This window comes from Echiichthys vipera (genome assembly GCF_963691815.1).
Source record: "Echiichthys vipera genome assembly, chromosome: 5".
Classification (NCBI taxonomy): domain Eukaryota; kingdom Metazoa; phylum Chordata; class Actinopteri; order Perciformes; family Trachinidae; genus Echiichthys; species Echiichthys vipera.
In genome coordinates, this window is record NC_139830.1 from 23938389 (window position 1) to 23959062 (window position 20674).

The 20674-nt window shown below is 38.9% G+C and overlaps 1 protein-coding gene across 3 annotated transcripts in view; it reads right to left on the reverse strand.

Moving 5' to 3' along the window:
* cadm2b (cell adhesion molecule 2b) overlaps nucleotides 1-20674 on the reverse strand; it is a 166677-nt gene that overhangs the window by 24995 nt on the left and 121008 nt on the right. For all 3 annotated transcript variants that reach the window (XM_083913952.1, XM_083913951.1, XM_083913953.1), the window contains one exon: nucleotides 3376-3525. In XM_083913952.1, coding sequence (XP_083770078.1) covers nucleotides 3376-3525 — 150 coding nt within the window. The remainder of the gene's footprint in view (nucleotides 1-3375; nucleotides 3526-20674) is intronic.

The following is a 20674-nucleotide window of genomic DNA, read 5'->3' on the forward strand; positions in this document are numbered from 1 at the left end:
AAATGTGCAGAGACAGTCCAACCCATATGGGTCAGCTTTGGGAATCTAGCAAGGTTAACACTCTCTTGGATCTCCACAAGGTTTGACTGAGCCGCTTATGGGAGAGGATGAGATAGAGGTTCTTCTTATAGTTTACACTAGCTATTGCTACTTCCCACTATTTCCTTCCCACCTGCAACCACATCTCTTATCCCAACTTCACATCTGTGGTGAGACGTGACATTGCTGCATAGAAAAATTGTAGGTCATAAAGTGTGGGACGTAGTGCTGGGATTATGTTCTACCTACCTAACTGAAGACTCCCAAGGGGTTTCTAAACTAATAGTACACCATTGTGACCCTTCTGTTAATGTAATTGCAGCATGCAACAGAAGAAGCTTAACTGAAGTAGCCTTGTCATTATTGGAGACTGTCCTTGGCAGAAAAATGATCAGTTGTTTGTTCAAATGTTTTAAATGTATTAAAAGCATTTACATTTTTGTGGAGACTTTAGCAATGTGTCTGACTTTGGCATCGGAAGAGTTTATATTCCGATGATAACCAATATCTTTACTAGACTCTTTAAATCAGACCACACTTTTGGAACGTTTTGGAAGGCACTGTCAAACAAACTATTCTGTCATTATGTATTAGGACTTGAATTATGTGCACTCATATGAATAATGTTTGGATTCAAAAGATACACATGCTTGCTTTTCTTTCTGATACACAGGAGGAGACTTAATGTATTCAGTCTTTTAAATTCTGGAAAGAAACAGAAATCCCATTTCTCCTTGGCTGTAATAGCCACTCTTTGGGGCTTTTTTTATTCCCATTTGTAAGACCTGAATTAAAATGGAGCAAATTATAGTCAGGGCAAAGATCAGATTTTGTCTTACTTTATCCAGCAGCTGCCAAACCCAATTGATATAACACGGAACTTCAACTTCTTTACAGATGTTTCTCTTTACTGCTCAAAGGGATTTAAAAGGTCATTTTAATACTCTTTTTCTTCCCTCACTATTTCATATCAAACTCCAAACACATCCACACAAATGCCCTTATCTTTAATACGGTGCTTGAGGGTAAGAACGAGAGAAGATTTTCAAAAAACGCCTCATGGAGCTTTTCGTCTAATTTAAGACAGAACAGCAGATGTATTTTTATCATCATTGCTTGTATGTGCCGAGCATCTGGAATCACACATAAAAACTGAATTTCCTTTGGATTACACTTGCACAATGACAAACTACCTTTGCGAGGAGAGAGTGGGGGAAACTTACATGCGTATCAAATGGTAACATATGGCCATGCTGTCATGGACACCCAAGGGGATTGTAGTAAGCGGAGAGGTGGACAACAGAGACAACGGACAGAGACAACAAGCAAGCATGAAAAAACAAAAATAAGAATGACTGTATCTAAACAACAGCAGATAAAAAAGATAACAATTATCTAAACACAGAACAAGAAAATGCAACATAGCTACATTAATCTAATCTACTCACTGAGAGCACTCTATGACCAGCTGTTGTTCATCAGAGGGAGAGAAAAGCCTGCCTAAAGCTTAGCCAGTCTGCAGTTCGTTGTTGGACTGAAAGGTAGTATAAGGATGAATCTAACATTTTTCATTGGCTCCTACAAGAAAGCACAACAAACTGGAGAAGGACAGTTGCAGTTTTCTGCCAAGCAATTAACTGGTGATTTGGCACAGTAGAGATTTCTTCCCAGGTGTCCCACCCTCTTCCTCGCATGAAACCCATGTTGTTCCACGCCTCCCGTTTCTCCTGATGGCCTCAGAGGCATCGTATCAGTTGTGCCAATAAAGCTTTTCATTTGGCTGTTTAAAGGGAGATGGAGAGGAAGTGTTCCCATACTTAGCCCTGGCAACCTCTGCCGAGTGGACTACATTCATTTTGTCATCCGTATTGCTCAGGAAAAGGATTTTGCCATGCAATATAACTGGCTCTCCAAGCAGGGCACAGTGTCCAAGTGCTCTCCAAGCTACATGCTTGTAAAAGCAGCATTCTGGATTTACATGTGGATACAGATTGTCGCTTTGTATTCACAGGAGATGAGATGAATGTGAATGAAAAAAGGGACCAAATGAAATAATCTAAATATAGGATTTAAAGGATTCAGCATGCGTTACATCTCTTCAAGGTAAAAAGAAATAAACGTGATATAATTTTGTGATTTGCAAAGCAGGTTTGCAAGTCAAATATTAAAATGCTGTACCAATTGAGTACCAAAAACTTAGTTTTGGTTTTATGCGTGAATTCAAATCCTTTTGACACATTGACACCATTCACACAAGAATCTACAGTATTTAAGATTTAGTTAACTTCCGCCTAATTATATTTGGAAGTAAATTCATCTAATATAACACCTTAGACTTCATTACAAAATCCAGTGGGAGAAAATGGGAGAAAGTATTTCTTCAAACCAAACTGTGACTCTGTTGGTTCACTCTGGCGTCTCTTCACGAAGTCTCTCTCACTCACACACACACACACACACACACACACACACACACACACACACACACACACACACACACACACACACACACACACACACACACACACACACACACACACACACACACACACACACACACACACACACACACACACACTTACTTACTCTCTCTCTCTCTCTCTCTCTCTCTCTCTCTCTCTCTCTCCTATCAATTGTTATTCAAAGGGAAAGTTAATCTTCAATCACTGAACCAATGATATTGTATTAGCTGGTACAGCATAAATGACATGGGTAATATGCTGTGAGAAACACTGAAAGATGGACACCCCCAACCCTTACAAGACCAGTCCACTGTTATACTCCCTTTCTCCGCAATTCCAATTTATCAACTTCAGACTTTTGTCACCTTTAAATTGGATTTGGCTGGTGAGAGCACATTATAATTCCTTCTGGCTCAGGCCTTGTTTCACGCAGTTGCAACAGTGTGCTTTCTTTTCAGTGACATCCAAACAGCTATTCAAATGTAGGGCAGCTAAATTGCTAATTAAGCCCAATCATCTCACAATCCACAGGCGTTACTGTGTTGTAAACAACACTGTCAGTGTTGCGTGATTACAGAAGTTCAATTCAAAAACAGTCTATTTCTGTTTAGTTTATGCCCTGGGACATCAATGGAGACATACATTCATTAAAAATCTGCTTTGACATTACGTGTAAAGCATTTCCTTCTTATCCTGTCTTTTTTCTGTATTCAGTCAAATTGTGTGCTCGCAGGCAGGCAGGGACAATTTTTTACATTTCAAATTTGAAAAGTTAATGAAGAAGACTCCTGTAGTAATGTAGTCTGGGTAAGACATCTCTGTCATATCTCATCATTTTATCTTTAGGGCTATTATCCCTGGCAATATTACTTACCTTTCTTGTCCCCAAAGAATAGGGTCTGTTGTGCAGGGTTTGACCACTGGAGGGAAGTGTTATCATTGTAATCCACACGACAGGTCATGTTGGCTGTGCCCCCCTCCACCACAGTCACATTCTGAGTTATGGGGAACTGACCTTGGCTACCTGTGGGATTAAGACAGAGTTTGAGGTCAGGGCTGTGACATGAATAGATTTCTGTTTTGGACTGATTGTTACTGTCTTTTCATTAAATCACATTAACTTACCATTTAGACTTGACACCCTTCAAAGTTAATGTTCTGTCATCATACTGCCCAATTACATTAATGTCTTCATTACATCCCAGTAAACCAAAGACAGCTTGATGACAGCATGGCTGACATGGACTCAAGCCTTCGACAGCTGTTGGTGCTAGAAAACAGTCTTTTTTTTTTTTACGGGGGAGACAATGGTAGGTTTTACTCTCCCAGAGCGCCTTCCTCGCTTCCTTATTGCAGGGCCCTAATTGGTAGCATGGCCTAATTAGAGGTAGTCATGTTCTGCTATAGAGTCTAGAGCTGCAGCTGGGTGGTAAATTGACACATAATCCGAGGCACTGTGGGCCTTCGATGCGAGCGACTGCCTTGCCCTGAAACAGCCACTCGTCACAGTGTGCAGAAGACATCCAAATGAGGCCTAATCACCCAGCCTCGCTGGATTTTACCTTCTTATTCCACATTTGTACTTGTCGTCTCAGCAAAGTCCCCTAATTACATTGCAGAAACATTTCTATCCTGCCTGTGTTTTATTGAACTCTGCCAAGCTTTAGAAACAGATGTCTTAAACCAATAGTCTTTTGCTAGGAATTGTGAAAAGTCAAGGTGTAGGCTAATATGAGCCTGACCAGAGCGGCCCTTTTAAGGATGACAACAGTAAACACCAACTGTGTTAGAGCTCTTGAGTTCATATTTGAAGCTGAATGTGCTGCATTTGCCTAGGAGCATTTTACTGTCCATAAGCTAATCTTTGTGCATGTTTTCTCTTGACTTCACATGCATTCTTTGTTTTCCTCTTGTATTGTGCCTGAATATGAAGGTGACATTGTCTCTGCCTCTCCCAGGTACAGTTCACCACAGGGACATTTCAACTGAGGGAGCAGCTGTCTGCCTCATTAGTCCAGCTCAAATGGGGGAACGGAGTAGGCTGGGACAGCCAAAGGTCTGTGGACCTTCCTTGACCTCGATTGTCCTGATGGAGACCATTGTCAGCTAGAGGTGAAGGTGAGGCTGACTATAAATAGTAACTGGGAAATGATTCCAACAGCGCACATTACTTATCTGCTCATTATCACACAATTTCCCATCAACAAACACATCAACATTTCATCATGTCATCATTACAAGAATTCAAATGCAGTTGGCTGGATGTCAGTAGGTAATGCAGCAAAATCAGCAATGCGTGTCATATTAAAAAGGGAAATGGATGCGGATGCATTGTGTGGGTGGGGTACAATGTGGAGGTGTTGTTATCATTTCCTGCATAACTTTTAACTTTTTTGTCATATCATCTACCTCTACCATCTCTCAGTATGTTTTCTGCCTGTCTCCAGTGTATACTGCTCACAATTCACGGAAATGCTATGGAAAAAAAGTAAAATACGAACAGTAATGAATATCATTTTGGATCCCTCATGCTCTGGTTAGGGTATATACAACTGCTTTAGCAAAGACCTGTTGTTGGTATGCGTTTTAGTTGTGCCTATGAGGCGAATAAAGGCTGTTTACATAATAAGTATTAAGGCAGTGCGTCAGTTCAGGCTATTGTACACTGCCACTAACTGGGCTTCACATAATACATTTATGAAATTCTAGTCTTGGCATTCTGTAGCAGTCTAGAGTGTGGCAAATACTGTCCTTTCTGTGGAAACATAATCCCCAGCGCCAACTACAGACTGTATTTCATTTTTTAAGGATGGTGATTGGAGGGGTGGTCGGCTTTACTTCTGCATTACATTACCAAACAAAAGTCTAGAAAGTCACTGAACCACCAACTGCTCCAAGAACTCTACACTGTGCTGTGTGACCCTCTACACTGACCTCACTTAAAATAAGCATATGTTTAGGTGTGGGTGACAAGGAGGTATATTTCACAACATATTTGATTTAACTTGTGTAACTTGTGGAACATTTTGTACACTTTAAATTACAATTCTGTAATAAGAGGAAAATAAATTGTTAATATCTTGTACTGAGGTAATGCCATAATAAATGCAAAGGTAACAACCAGAAAATATATTGTTGATAACAAAGAGACTTCTGTGGGATATGTGTAAAAAGACATTAGAACAATTATTACAAAGAACTTCTCAGTAATGATGTGGCACTAATAGTTTAAAGGCATTACACACCCTCACAGTCACAGTACGCCCACACAGTTGTTTTCACTTATTTTGCCTGATTAATACTGTATGGGCATGTGTAGACTGTTTGATTGAGTCAACCTCCTATGGCATTTTTTAAAGAAGACATTTCAGAGTTTTGGCTAATCTTGAAAGATATGACCCCATTATTACCTTGTTATAACTGAGCTGTATTATTAACTGTTCTAATTTGCTAAGATGCAATATATTGTGCTCCACTGTGGGGACACAGTATACAAAACAGATATTTGAAAATAGATTAAATGAAAGCCACAACATGTGGGTTTTGAAAATGTCTGACTTAGACTGCACCAATTTACACTAGCATTGTATCAGTTATCTAGAAAACAAAACATAAGACATCAGAATAATAGAAAATCTATACATAGTGGCTTTAACAGTAAAAAAAACACCCAATAAATCCTATAGTAAGGGCAATATTCTGGGAAAAAGGATAGATTATGTTGAGCAATGGTTCCGTTTTCCTATAAATGCCAGCCCAGTGAAAGGGAACAAACAGTTCTGAGAGGAGTAATGATGGTATGGAAGTTGTCTGCACCACTGATGATCCAAGACGAGTCAGTGAAGTGCAATGATGAAATGAGAAATAAACCTGCACTTTTGCAATATACCTTCAGGGAGGATAGGCCATCTCTTAAACACAAAGCATATCAGTTCTATAGGCTAAAGGACTTCAACGCTGGGCATTGCTGTATCCCTTTTAAAGTGCCTTGATGTATTGTACAGAATAAAATAACTCATTTTCTTTCAGTCAAGGCCAGCTGAAGTTTGACAGGTTGCAGATATTTACAGTAGACAGCATGCAGTCTGTCAGTACCTGCCGTGACAACAAATAAGTGAGGTGAGGATTGAGTAACCTGAGATATGTTGATGAAAATAGCTGGTGCCCTGTGAAACAGGAATACCATTAGTATTTGCTTTGCTTTCATGCTGGTAACTCTCCTCCTTTAATCCATGAATATCATGAAGTGCTATAGTAAAAGGAAAATTCAATATATGATAAGTCATATCAGTGTTTCTCTCTCCCTCTTTCTCTTTCCAATCCAGTCTCCCCAAAGCTTTCTAGAAAGGGAGGTTGAGATTAAAAACATGAAATGATAAACCCTGAACTGAAAATGAACCCATTTTTATATTAAAATTGAACATAATCAATTAAAATCCAAGCTTTTTATTGTTTTGTTACTGTGTGTGTGTATGTGCTTTTAATCATAACATTTCCAACATCAACCTGCTTATGGGCCTAAACCTTAAAGCTATAATTGGTCCCTTGGCAGTGCTTTCCCCTTTTCACAATGTTTTTTTATGACGCTCACATGGATCTGAGAGCTGCTGTTTTTTTTCCGTTTTTTTTAGTGCTAAAGCAAAGAGCCCACTCCAGTGAATGCTGAAGCTGGCAATATCACCCTGAGCTGGGAGATTATGGTCCACATTCAGGTGGCCACCAGCACACTGATCATCAGTCACAATGTCAGCACACACGAGATTAGTCAAGTTGTTTGCTGTACTTCACAGTCAGACTGCTGCTGCTTACACATCTCTCCACTGTGACATTAACTTTCATATGGATTCAAGTGACACAGCCTCATGAATCAAATATTTACCAGCAAAGCTGAAATTAGGTGGAAATGTAAATGGGCTGCAGAGGATACCATCTTCATTGTAAACACAAATATTTGATGATTTGATTGTAAAGGGGAGCCACAGAAACAGATGTCTGCTAAAACACATACTAGCTGTAAATGTCTTAATCTCTATACATTTTACTGTAGGGTGAAGTCTGTGCAGTAGGTGTAGAGTATACATATGAATACAGATGTTCAGAATGGCTGGCTGTTGAGTGTGCATTAACGATAAACTATTTCATTTCATCTCAACCAGCCTCTCTTCATGCTGTTATCAGAATGCGGCACAGATTGTAGCCTGATGGAATCTGAGTCTGACAATATTAGAAGCCAAGAATATGATACTTAGGTTATTGATTTTGTGAGTGTTGAGGCCCGGGTGGGTATCTAGAAAATGTGAATATGGGGGAGATAGAAACCTTTATGACTGTACTTAAAGGGAGGATTAAGGGAGTTAGTTGATAAACGTAAATTTAGTGCTTTATTATTATGGATGATATGGAAATCTTTTGGTTGGTATCTTAATACTATTCTCACTGAAAATCAAGGAATCCTGGGAAACCAGGATCATTTGACAACTGTGTTGCATATATAATTTCACCGACTTGTCTAATGACCACTGATCCAGGGGCGTAAGGTGAAAAATACGAGGAACATCTCTGTTGAGCAGAACAGAGAGTTAGTGGAGGAAGAATGAGCCATACCACCCCAAAAGCCTTTCTCAGTTTCAGCTGACTGCACCAAATAATGGAAAGCAGTGCCTTGATGAATGGCTGGAGAGCAGTCAAGCACACCACTGCAGAATAAACTGTAAACTGCAGGCATGATAAAAAGAAAACAAATAACTCAGAAAATAGTTTAAGAAATAGCCAATGCCTCCATTCATTATGGGATAATAACAATTAATAATTTTCATATGAAATTAATTCCAGGCAGTTTATCAAACCACAAGTTCACCTCTGGTACCTGAATTTATGATGGCTTTTTTGCAAATAGAGATGTTGGAGGTGCTGCGCTCCGTTTTGCATGCTAACAAATCATGGCAACTTCATACAGTGCCTACCAGAGACAAAATACCATATAGTTTGTATTCACACTGTTTGTATTGCAATGTAGAGACTGCCTATGCCTTTAGGTCTGCATTAATCTGGTCAGTGATTACATCTGATATTTTTTATTAAACTGCTGTATAACAGTAATGCACACAAAAAGCTGTATCTTATAATCAATACTTAATTGCAGAAAATTCTGGCAAAACCTAAAATAACAGATCTCACGAAAAAAACGGTGGTAAGAGTTGATTTTGCAAGCAGCTGAACGACCCATATTTACGGTCGTTATTAGTTGGCGACCTCTAGTGGCCATAGTAAATATTGTGGGACCGAACAAGGAAGTTATCTCGCAAACAAAGCAGTAATCCATGATTTACATACACATAAAATGACTCTCATCAACATTTTCCATTTTTAGGACATTGAATCTCAAATAGATCCATTGCTGTCTGTAAATGATTCCTAAATCTAAAGAAACGAAACCCATGCTCCGAATCCTCACTTTGTGTATGTAAATGTTGTGAAGCTGCAAACTTAAAGTTTGTAAAGGAAAATTTCATCAAATATCTTGCATAAATACTCTACTCACAAGGTATTTAAACAGACAATATACTCTTGAGAACGTAGTGATTAATCACTGCAATTTCTGTGACTTGACAACATGGTAATGATTGGCTAACTCTAAACTCTATGGCCTATTTGCCAGCATGTAGTAAGAAAAGGATGTTGAACATCTGCAGTGTATAAATATTCCATTTAATTAAAACTCAAAGCCTCTTGTGGTGTGCATTCCTTTATGGAACGAACAAGAAATAATGGAGCTTGCTTTCTCCCATGTGAGACAAATAAAGACAGTTCTCAGTTCCAACTCAGTGTGAAGTTTTGTAAAATCATGGCTTACATTTTGCTCTCAACATCCCTCGGATCCCCAGTGTTACTCCTCTTTGACTCGTGTTGAAAAAACTTCTCCTTACTTGGCTCAGTCACTTTCTCCACAAGAACTAAAAGATACTTTCACATATGACTCGTCCACCATACAGTAAAGCCAACCCAACCTTGATTCATGCTATCCTACTAACTAAAGACCTATATGGCCATGGCCATAGCGTCTAATCTTAGAGATTTTTAAGAAAACCATTTATTAAGTAAGATAATCTGCTAAAATGTGTGCTCTTCAATAATCATAAAATGATTTTCTCCTGCACTGAAAACATCACCTCCAAATGTATTAACTATTTTATATGAGAGTGGATAGGTATTAAAAGTGGACTACTATGGGAATACCCAAATAGTTGTGAAACAAAAATGTTGAGTTTTCCATTGATGATTAAGATTCCTTCACCTCTTTAATTACATGGGTTACACCAAGGCTCAATTTTGGGACCAGTTTTATTGTCATTCCATGAAATGTTTAAGTCAAACAGATGTTTGCTTCTAGTACTAACACACCCGGTTCAGATGGTGTCCTGGATTACAAATTGTATAATATTCTGTAATAAAACTCTGACAAAGCTTTTTATTTCAACTGAATGCGACTCCTGACCTTCAATACAGGTTAAAATGTTGGGTGACATTACTGATTCTTAAGTGTTTCTTCAACAAAGTAATCCTGCTAAAATTAAATTTGCTCTACTAATGCAGATAAACATACATTTATATCTTTATAAATGTCTTTAAGACCAAGTAAGTCCAAGGTCCAGGTGAGTCAGAGTCAAAGTCTAAAGAAGTCAAGGCCAAGTTCAGAGCAAGCCGAGTCCTTAGTGTCTTTCCAATGCCAATATAGCGATTAAGGAATAAGACTAGATCTATAAACAAGACTGTTCTATCTTCTAACATAAAACAAATCAATATATACAATTTAGAAAATGTTCTGTACAACTTTAATCTGATCAGTTCTCAATAGTTGAGTACATGACCATTCCAACAAAAAGTATAAGACCAAGAAAACGGCAAGGTTCAGATCATGGAAGCATTAAGAGAACTTGAGGATGCACCAGTCTGTTTTAAATCAGAGGTGTGGCAGCATTTTAGCTACCCTAAGACTGGAGGTGAGTATTGTGAGTAAGACTGGAAGTATTGCATACAGCTCGACCAACATGAATCAACGACAGCATAGTGCCAAGCTCTGGCCACCGCTAGCCTCGCGAGACCATCCTGATCTTGCAAGCGCTATTGTATTTTACTCGCAGATAAGTCTGGAAAATTTGGAGAAGTTTGACCGGCGACCGAACCAATCACTGTTGGTTTTGAGGCGGGTCGAAGTGTGATGCAACGAGAAGTGACTGTTTAGTGTAAACAATATGACGGCTTCCACAGATGAGTAAGTGCAGCTATCGAGCAAGCCCCTTGCTAACGCTTTTTCCCTTCGATCCTTCTGTTGGAATATGGACCTGGTACCTGTAATTGTGCCTTTTATACGTAAATGTGTGTTACACAGACGGCAAATATCCTTTACCCTTACTTTCTGTGGTTTGCCTTGGCGCTGTTAGCAGGTGATATGCTTTGTTGATCTGACTGGTTGATTTTGACTATATGTTGGTGATAGATAGATGGTTTATCCAATCAGCAACCAGTATTTTCGGCCCTTCCCAAAAGATCTCCAAATGAGAGTTCCCAGATGGATATGCTAAGTAAATGCATCTGCGGAGTCATGTTAGGTCACTGCTGGCTCAGTGGCGTAGGGGAAGCCCCCGCAAGCCATATGGTGCAGGGGAGACCCCTACTGGTAGGAGCCCCACACTGCGCCTAGTGCCCACCTGCCGTTTTAGGGTGCAGTCAAACTTAATGTATTGTTTTGTGTTGGTGTTTGACTTTGGTCTTCAATAGCTGCCTACCTGTGTGTCCCTCGCTGTACCCTGTAGTTCTGTGTGTGTACACAAGCCTAGCAGCAGTAACAGCAAGTCCTGTGCAATGTCTGCCTCATTATTGTGTCTCTACACAATATACACAAAGTGAGTACATAACATGGTCCATTTAAAAACATTTCCTCTGAATGTTTTTCAATGTCTGTCGCGAGGAACAGACGCATATAAAAGACATCAGGACCGCCGTCAATGATCGCACTCACACGTGCCCACGCTCATGCCTGTACTGTTAGTTTGTAACTTTTAGAAAGGAGACACAACAAAAATGAAAGGGAAATATGAAAGTGAGGAGCTCTTTTCCAAAACGCTATAAATCCATTTTAATATTTTTCAGGAAAATTACATTTTTTACCTAGACCCACACATTTGGTTAATATTCAATTTATCTTGTCAAAATGTTTTTTAATGGCTCAGTCTGAACGTGTTGAACGGACGGACGAAACAAAAAACTCTCCCGCTTCAGAGCGCCGCCATGTTGGATCGCATAGAACGCTACCTGAATTCTGATTGGTCGAGAGGACGTACCGCATTTAGGCTAAAAATAGGTTTGGCGCTTGTCGTGGTTTGGAAAGGAACTGCATCTTGCAGACCATTTTAAACAAGGAAATATAGCGATTTGGCATGAAACACTGATGAAGCAGTGAAAAGGTTCTGTATACAGCAAAGTGTCATGACAAACTCATTTTTTTAAAATTTGGCTTTTATCTCGTTTTGGAAAAGAGCTCTTCAAGTATTATTATTATTAGTAGTAGTATTAGTAGTAGACTAGCAAGACACTGTTTAGGCAGCTTAAAGCCTACTGTATTAATTGGCTGCCTGTCATGTTATATAGTGTTAGGCCTAGCCTAAATTGTTTATTTTCTGTATGTGCAATGTTCTGAATACATTTTGGAAAAATATGTATGTTCTGTAATGTCTGTATTGGTTAGTGCTGGTTGAAATAAGCCCTTTGAGCTTAATGAACCTACAGTTGCTTAACAGACATGGACAAATATTGACACAAATGAATATGGACACTAATTAAACAGCACTCCTATGACATTTATTTCGATAAAGATATTAATTGTTTCATATACAGCAAACGTAAATGAAATGTAGGCACATAGACTAAATGTGTTGCTGGCCAGCTAGTCAATTAATGTGGAATTCCGTGGTTAAATCTGCAAAGTGAGTGGTCGGCCTATGTTGGTTTGCACAAGGGCCCTAATAGATAAACTCTGCAGGGGCCCCCCAGATATTTGAGCTACGCCACTGCGCTGCCTGAGTTATAAAAGTTAATAAAAGGCCATACCATGCTGACAAGCTGATTTGCACCAAAACGAGTGCAAGAGCCAACAAGATTATGAGGCGCGTTGGTGTTTACGGGGACATATTCTGTTGTTGACCCTGTGAAAGGTTTGACAGCAGGTACAGTGTGAAAATGTAGATAATATACATTCCAAACTACAAATTCCATAACTGCTTTTTTTTTTTTTAGTAAGGAAAGGAAATATTCACCGTTTTAAAGTTTATACCATACTTTAGAAATAATCATTCTTTCTTTCGAAAAGAGAAGGTCTATTTTGTTGATTTTAATAAAGGGATCTTTTTAAGTCATAATTTGTCTTCAATCTCATTTTGTTAAAGGTAAATTTGTGATTAAGCTGAATAAAAATAACATGACACACAGACAATCAGAATAACATCCAGTCAGATATTGGGCCATGTGAAGGAGCTATATTGTTTCCATTCATTTGAAATAAAATGTCAAGTATTTATTAATAACTTTTATGGTTGGTCAAGACCTTGCCCTCAAATATGTCTCTGACCTTTTGGCCCCTCATGAGATAGAGTGCAGCTTTAACACCACAGGCAGGGCTCTTGGCAGTTGCTAAATAGGCTCAAGCTGACTAGATTTCACTGTCAGGAGTCCCATCTATCTATACATCTATCCATCTATCTATCTATCTATCTATCTATCTATCTATCTATCTATCTATCTATCTATCTATCTATCTATCTATCTATCTATCTATCTATCTATCTATCTATAACTGCTGATTAATTCTTGGGTAATTCTTTCTTTGTATTTTCTAATATGGTTATTGAAAGGGACATGAGAGCAAGCAGAGGGAACTTTGACAGCAAAGATGTGGGTAAGTAACTACACAAAATACACAAGACATTTATTTTTGTTAGAAGAAAATCTAACTGTATGCAGTTCAAATTTAAGTTGAATTAAGTTTAAATCTGACCAAAGACAAAGTAAACAAACTCTAACATACAGTATTCACCATGTCACAACAGCTACAACTACCCTGTAAGGCAGACCTGGGCAAATTATGGCCTGCGGGCCGGATCCAGACCACTGAAATGTTCCATGTGGCATGCAAGGTAAGGAGAATAGCTCATGTTCACAAATATTGAATTAACTTTCCTAGGCCATGGAATTAACATATTGATATTCTAAATGTAGGTGTTCCCCTTTAATACATTAATAATAATAATAATAATAATAATAATAATAATAATAATAATAAAAAAAACTATAATACTATTAATAATAATAAGTATATATTAGTATATCATCGTGTTTATGGTGCAACATGGTTAAAAAACATATATTTATTTCAGTAGTGCCACAGCATTTGTTTCAGTATTTCCCTGCACTGAAGAGGTGATGTTCCTGCTCCTGTCCCCCAGCCCAAACTGTACAAGTAGTGCAGCTCTGAAACTATGTTAAATAAAGTATGTTCTTGTAAATGTATTTATTTTTTAATCAAAGTAGAAAGTACTGATATCGTAGCATCATTTCAAAAATGTAAAGTACTGCATGAACACATGTTAGATACTGAAGGTTGCTTGTAAATAAAGCAAATGCACTCTTTTTGTTGTTTTATAAATAAAATAAACACTTCCAAATATTGTATTGCCATTATACATCACTAGCTGAAAATGAGGTTAAGTTGAATTACTTGATATGAACTCGATAGGTCAAGTAGGTGTACTTTGCTCTTCCGCACTGTTGTGTTCCTTTGAACTTCACAATTATCACTGACATGAAATCAAAAAATGAACAAATCTACGGCAGATCCCCTGAGCCCTACACTTTGATTCAGCATCATTAATAGGCTAGTCCGTCAGATGTGTGTTACTACAGAGCCAGACTGGATTCAACAGTGATAGTCTCTGTATATTGTTCCTACAGTATAGACTGTTGATATGACTGTGAGCTTTTGTTTGTGTCTAAAATGACTTACTGTGACTTATGTGATTTCACGCTTCTATTAATGCACACCCTAAGTAGGTCCTGGTTTAAGATAACAAGAAAAAATGTATTTTAAAACAGATTAAAACTAGCTCCAGCGGTGAATGCTCTAAGACTGCAGTGGAAGCTCAGCTTCCCCAATAAATGCCCCCCCCCCAAAAAAAAAATGGTGAAATATGTACTGCTGTGTGTACATTTCATTGACTAAATAAGCGCTAGAAAGCCTTCATCTTTAGTTCAGAATCAGCTCCCTATCACAGGTAACCGGAGCAACTTCCTTCTCATTCATCCCCACAGCTCCACAGCTCTTTACACAGTGGGACGCTCAGCTTCCACTGACTTCAATGGGGAAGCGTAGAGTGAGTTGTTCTACTGCAGAGAAACTAGTCAGCCATTGGATAAAAGGCAGGGCTGTCCCTGATGCTCGGCTTCTCCATGATGATTGGATGAGCTGTCTGAGGCGGTATTGAAGAATAAACATCCACCGGAGCATTTTCCAAGGTTTTCATTCCGTTGTTCTGAACTGATCCGGAGACTTTACCGATCCCCAGCGACTTTGTCTTTGTTAAAGACGATTACACGAACTTTGGCGACTCTGTTCTGTCACTCTGCGGTTTCTTTCTCCAACGAGCTTGCCCTCCTGGAAAGACCAGCAGCCGCCATTGCTCTTAACCCCAGACTGGATGCAACAGTTCTTTACTGTCTCTTCAAGCTGTCGAGATAATGGCTGCCTATCACATACTTCTCCCTAGTAGTATTGATATTATTTCTTAGTATAGCATGTACTGTATGTTTAGTCTTCCTGACAAACAAACAACACCACTACCTCAAAGGGAGTGAAGGGGATTAAGTTAATGCTGACCTTTCTGTGGAGAACTACAAAAAATGAATACACACAACCATCCATTCTACCAGTTCTCACAGTGGTTCAATACATCTACTAAACTAAGCCATCTCTACAAATCTCCATACAGTGTCCATTCTCATTCTACTTTAATGTGTAAATAATAAAATAATGTTTTGCATCGCAAAACAAGAACATCCTTCTATTAATGGCAGCTCTGCCTCTAGCTTATCTGTTGGTTAGAAAAAGATCAGCACATTAATATTCCATACTTTGTGTTACTGGAGTGCACCAACACTCTATTTGAAGCATATCATCTAAACAACATGTTCCATTCACCAGTCCAAATAAGACCACTTTAGCCTAGATGTTGCCAGTATGCAGAACACTAATGCAAACCCCTCATGTGGTTACTGTTTGTCACAATTTTAACAGCTTTGTTAGTAACTGGTACTAATTGCATATTTATTTGGGGCTCGTCTGAGTAGGGCAAGTGAGGAAATTATGTGAAAATGACGAAATATATGTTTATCTTAACACATTGAGAAAAGTAGATACAAATATCTGATTAAGTTAGCGTGCAATGCAAAACTGCAGATGGTTTGTTTCACATAACCATCAGAGAAGGCATCATTAGAAACTGTTTGGGAAAGGGAAGGCACTTTCAAAACATACCTGGCAGGTGATGGATGAACCATCTGTGTATCAAACTCTTGCCAAAGTCAATCAGTAGAAGATAGAAAACACATTTTTCATTGAGAAAGTCTTCAGTGTCGTTTTCTTCTCTCGTCAAACAAAATGTACTACAGTCCTGTCAAAAACTGGTGCTATTGACGTCTTTATTTATCATTGTTGTTTTGAAAGAGCGGTCGCTTCTCGTGTCGTTGTCACCCCCCTCCTCTTTCTGACACAAAACACAATGTTTATTATAGATTTATGACACAAGAACCTAAGACACAGTACTGACTTCATATTATTCTACCCACCTTTAAAATGACGTATACCACCTCTATGTGGCATCCAATGTTGACCTGCTATCTCCCCGTAAAAATCCCCCACCCTAAAACACATTGGGCCTCATTTATCAAACTTGCGTGGAAACGGGCGCAGATCTGAGCGCATAATTGGTCGTAGGAAAGGACCCACGTGTGATTTATGAAACATTCGTATCGGACCAATCTCAGCGTATGAATGAGCAGGCCTTGATAAATGCGGCGGTTGAATTCGATCGTCATTAACATGTTACGCCCCTAAATATTCCTGTTTCGGAGGCCTCGCCCACTGAGGTCAAACATGGAGAGTAGAAACACTGGGAAGAAAAGAAACTTATCCGACACACAGATCGGCATCCTGACATCCGAGATGGAGCAAAATAAGGACGTGCTTTTTGTCTTAAGAGTGGAATAAAAGGGGCCCATAAAAACGCTGTATTGTAAAAAATAATGGAGGGAGTCAAACCGAAGCAGCGCTCCACTGCCGTATTCAGCACCCCTGCCGTGAAATGCACCCCCCCCCTGCATTATAGCTGATATTCGAAAGATCCATTTAATTCATTTTATAATTATGGCTGCAGTTTATTTCCACAGAACATAAAAAAGGTGTTGTTTTGTGTTCGCTATTATCCAAGTTTTTTGATTTTAACTCTTTAAAATAGTTTAAAGACTGTAAGTAATCAATGGTCTGACCGTTGTGGGTTACCTGTATATAAACTACTCCTATAGGTGGAAACAACAGCCTTCTGAACCAGAATATCACCTATAATGCGAGGGGTGCATTTCACGGCCGGGGTGCTGAATACGGCACAACACTGGCGCTACCGGTGGGTCATTAGGTATTCCGTAAGAGGATAACCTTTGTCGTCTAGAAGAACCATACCATACCTTGTTTGATTTAATGCAATTTATCGAGGGTAGCCACGAACCGAGGAGATGAATTTTGCTCTGCAGTGCGTCTTGCTGCAGCCGCACGCCAACACATTCATTCATTCATTCAATGTCGGGGTCGCAGGGGGCTGGAGCACAGCTGTTTTGAAATATAAAAGAACCGTGTGTGTCCCCCGGCCACCTGGCCACCACGTTTAAAAAGCGACAGCTTGGCATCACACATCACCTGTACATTTATCGAGTGATAGTTTTTGCGATTGATGAATGCGTAATCATTCATGGATGGTGCCTTCAGACGCACTTCATCGCTCCAACCACAATTTTTATTTTTTTTATTCGTTTTAAGAATCCGTTTTGATCTGTTCTTTATATGTGACTGCTTATGCTTAATGACAGCTGAGGTTTGTTCATTATTTTCAGCCAGATTTTGCTGTGCTGCACCGCAAATCCACAGGCTGAAATTTGCGTACACGACCCCAGATCAGATCAGATTTGATCGTAGCTCCCGCTCACGTCCAAATTGATAAATGCCGACGTTCGCCAGGAAATGGTCGTACGCACGTTTTTCTGCCGTACGTTCGTTTGATAAATGAGGCCCAATGGGTCTATGGTGGGCCTCTATGTGTTACTTTAAAATACAGCCTAGGGCCACTAGGGTGCTTACATTAGGTCACCCTCCCTGTTAAAAAAAGGATTACCTACTGGTTATGAGAATAGATAAGACAGGATGTTTTCTTTCATGAACTGGCCTGTGAAAGTAACTGAATCATATCTGATTGTTTGAACAGTCTTAAGAGCAGAAATATTGGCAAAACATATTTCATATTGTCTATTTCTATGCCAGAAAGGTCATATTTGCCCCCCAAAACAATATTTTGACAGTGTAATTTACACACTACTGGTTCAACATCAACATAAATGCTTTTTAATGTCAAATCTGCTGGTCTGAGGCACTCAATAAACTGTGCCATTTTAAAAGCTTTCAGCCTAGTCGATTGGAGAGATTTAACAACTATTTAAGAGCAGCAGCTAATTAGCACTAAATCTAGATCTGATCCATTAACTGCAGCTAATCTTTAAATTACCTGTCCAAAGTGATCCATGTTGGAAAACTGTACAACTACTAGTTTGAACTTAGTTCGCTTTAGATAATGTCACAATTTAAAATCAAAAGGGAACATCTTACTATAGAGGCCTTCCAATATGCAATTCCTTCAGTCATAGAAAATCCATATGTAATTATGGTAAAAGCAAAGGCTTTGATTACTTTTGTCTAGATTAGTAATATACTCTATGTCACTCTCTTTCACACGCCATTTGCATCAGGCAATCAAGTACAAATGCAAAGAGGCTAGAGGAAACAATACATGTGTAGGTCACTCATGAATAATTTTTTTATTCAGATGCAATTCAGTTGCAGTTTCTATCTCAACTGCTGTTTTCATTCCAGGTGCAAATGGCTCCTGGTGTTTTTTTTTGAAAAATCTAATAGGAATCTTTCTTGCATGAAATGTATTTGTGTGGAATCGTATCTAAGACACATTTGACTGTATGCTTCCTTCATCTGCAAAGGGATTTTAGAGGTTTTCTACAATGCTTCCATCAGCTGTAAACAATAACAGTTCACAGCAACTCAGACAGACACAATGCACATGCTGCGATGACCCACCACATGACAACTGTGTATCAGCTCTGCACTGTATTCATAGTCGGCACCGATAGTGTGATCTTAAATGTTGCAGTCAATTGATTGTGCTGTTACAGAGCCCGATGAAGCCTGTTCGAGAGGAAATAACCAAGACAGAGTGAGCTGTCTGTCAGCTTTACCCTCCATCAAAAAGGACATTTGGTGCCTGTTACTGAGTAGCACCTGAGCAAAAGTGAACCTCCCTCGACTAAGAGGTGGTACTGTACTCAACACTGTCCTCCACTGTGATTTGCCAAAGTGGGGGAGGCAGGGGGAGGTAGGGGGTGGACAAACCACGGAACTGGCAATAAATATCCCAGCTGGGGGAAACTCTTAGCAGTGTTTTTTTCTGATGTGTGGGAAGAGGAGAGTGGCAATACATCAGCTTAAGAAAGCGGATCAGAAATACTGTATTGTCTCCAGGTAAAACAGGAAATGACACTTTCAACTCTCACTTACAAGACTGTACAGTACACAATGTCTGCCTCAAATGAACTTGAATGAATGAATGAGACTATGTGTTTTGTCAAATCCTGTTGCTTGTAAGCATTCTGAAGTACAACGTCTACACAGTGACAAACAAGTGCCAATACTGGGACAACCACAAGAAATGCTCCTAGTAGTGATCAGCCTAAGAGGACTGCTAACAGACTGATAAATGCTTAAATGAATGAGAAGTCAGTGGAACATAAGCTTGATTATGATTTGTATGGCATATTTTTGCAATAACCACACATATGGATTTCCTTTAATATGTTGAGGAGCCAAGAGGTGAGAATTAATAAGAGTAATTACCATATGCTCTTCAAAGATTACTTACAAAGACTGCAACATGATATACAGTGTGCATTCATGTTCTATTTTCATAAAGCCCTCTTAATAATTTTGCCAGAAATATGTTGGATGTTCAATAAAACCTTATCACACTGAGAAGCATTTGCCCTGTCCTGTATAACTATAATGTATCATAAGTTCTATCAGAAATAATGTTAAATTCACAAAGAACCTTCCTGAATACTCCCTTCGCTTTATGTTTCGCAGCTACCATTTGGTATACCTTGAATAGAGTGACTGCATATACAGTATGTATATTGTTAGAAGTTGCCTTGCTTTAGAGTTTAAGATGACCATGAAATGCTCTCTCTTGAAGTATGTTACTTTAAATTTACTCTCTTCAAATACCCTTTAAAAACTATTGTTCACACTGGCACTGGACAAATCATTGCTTCATACACTCAGATGAGTCTTCGCAAATAAATCTATTTGTAAGGTCTTGTTAAATATTTCCAGAGACATGTTTTCCATTGTAATGACTACCAGCGTGATCTTTCTTCCTGGCTTCTCAGCTCTTCTTTTTATAATATGTATTTTACAATTACCCCACAAATTACATAGCAATTATTAGCATGCAGCAGAACACTGACAAAATATATTATTCAATATTCAAAACTGATACAAGTGGTTATATTCATTATCTTACTCGTTATTAATCAAAGTTATTAACCATAATTAGAGTGCTGAAAGTGCTGTTGAGAAAAGCTTGTCAATGTTGAATGAGATTCCAGAGGTGCGAATGCTGAATGTGTATCTTCTGTTAATTAAAAACTAGCCCCCTAATTACATTTGTAATTAGAAATCACTGCATTTTTTAAAAAGTGGTGGTGGTGGTGGTGTGTGTGTGTGTGTGTGTGGGGGG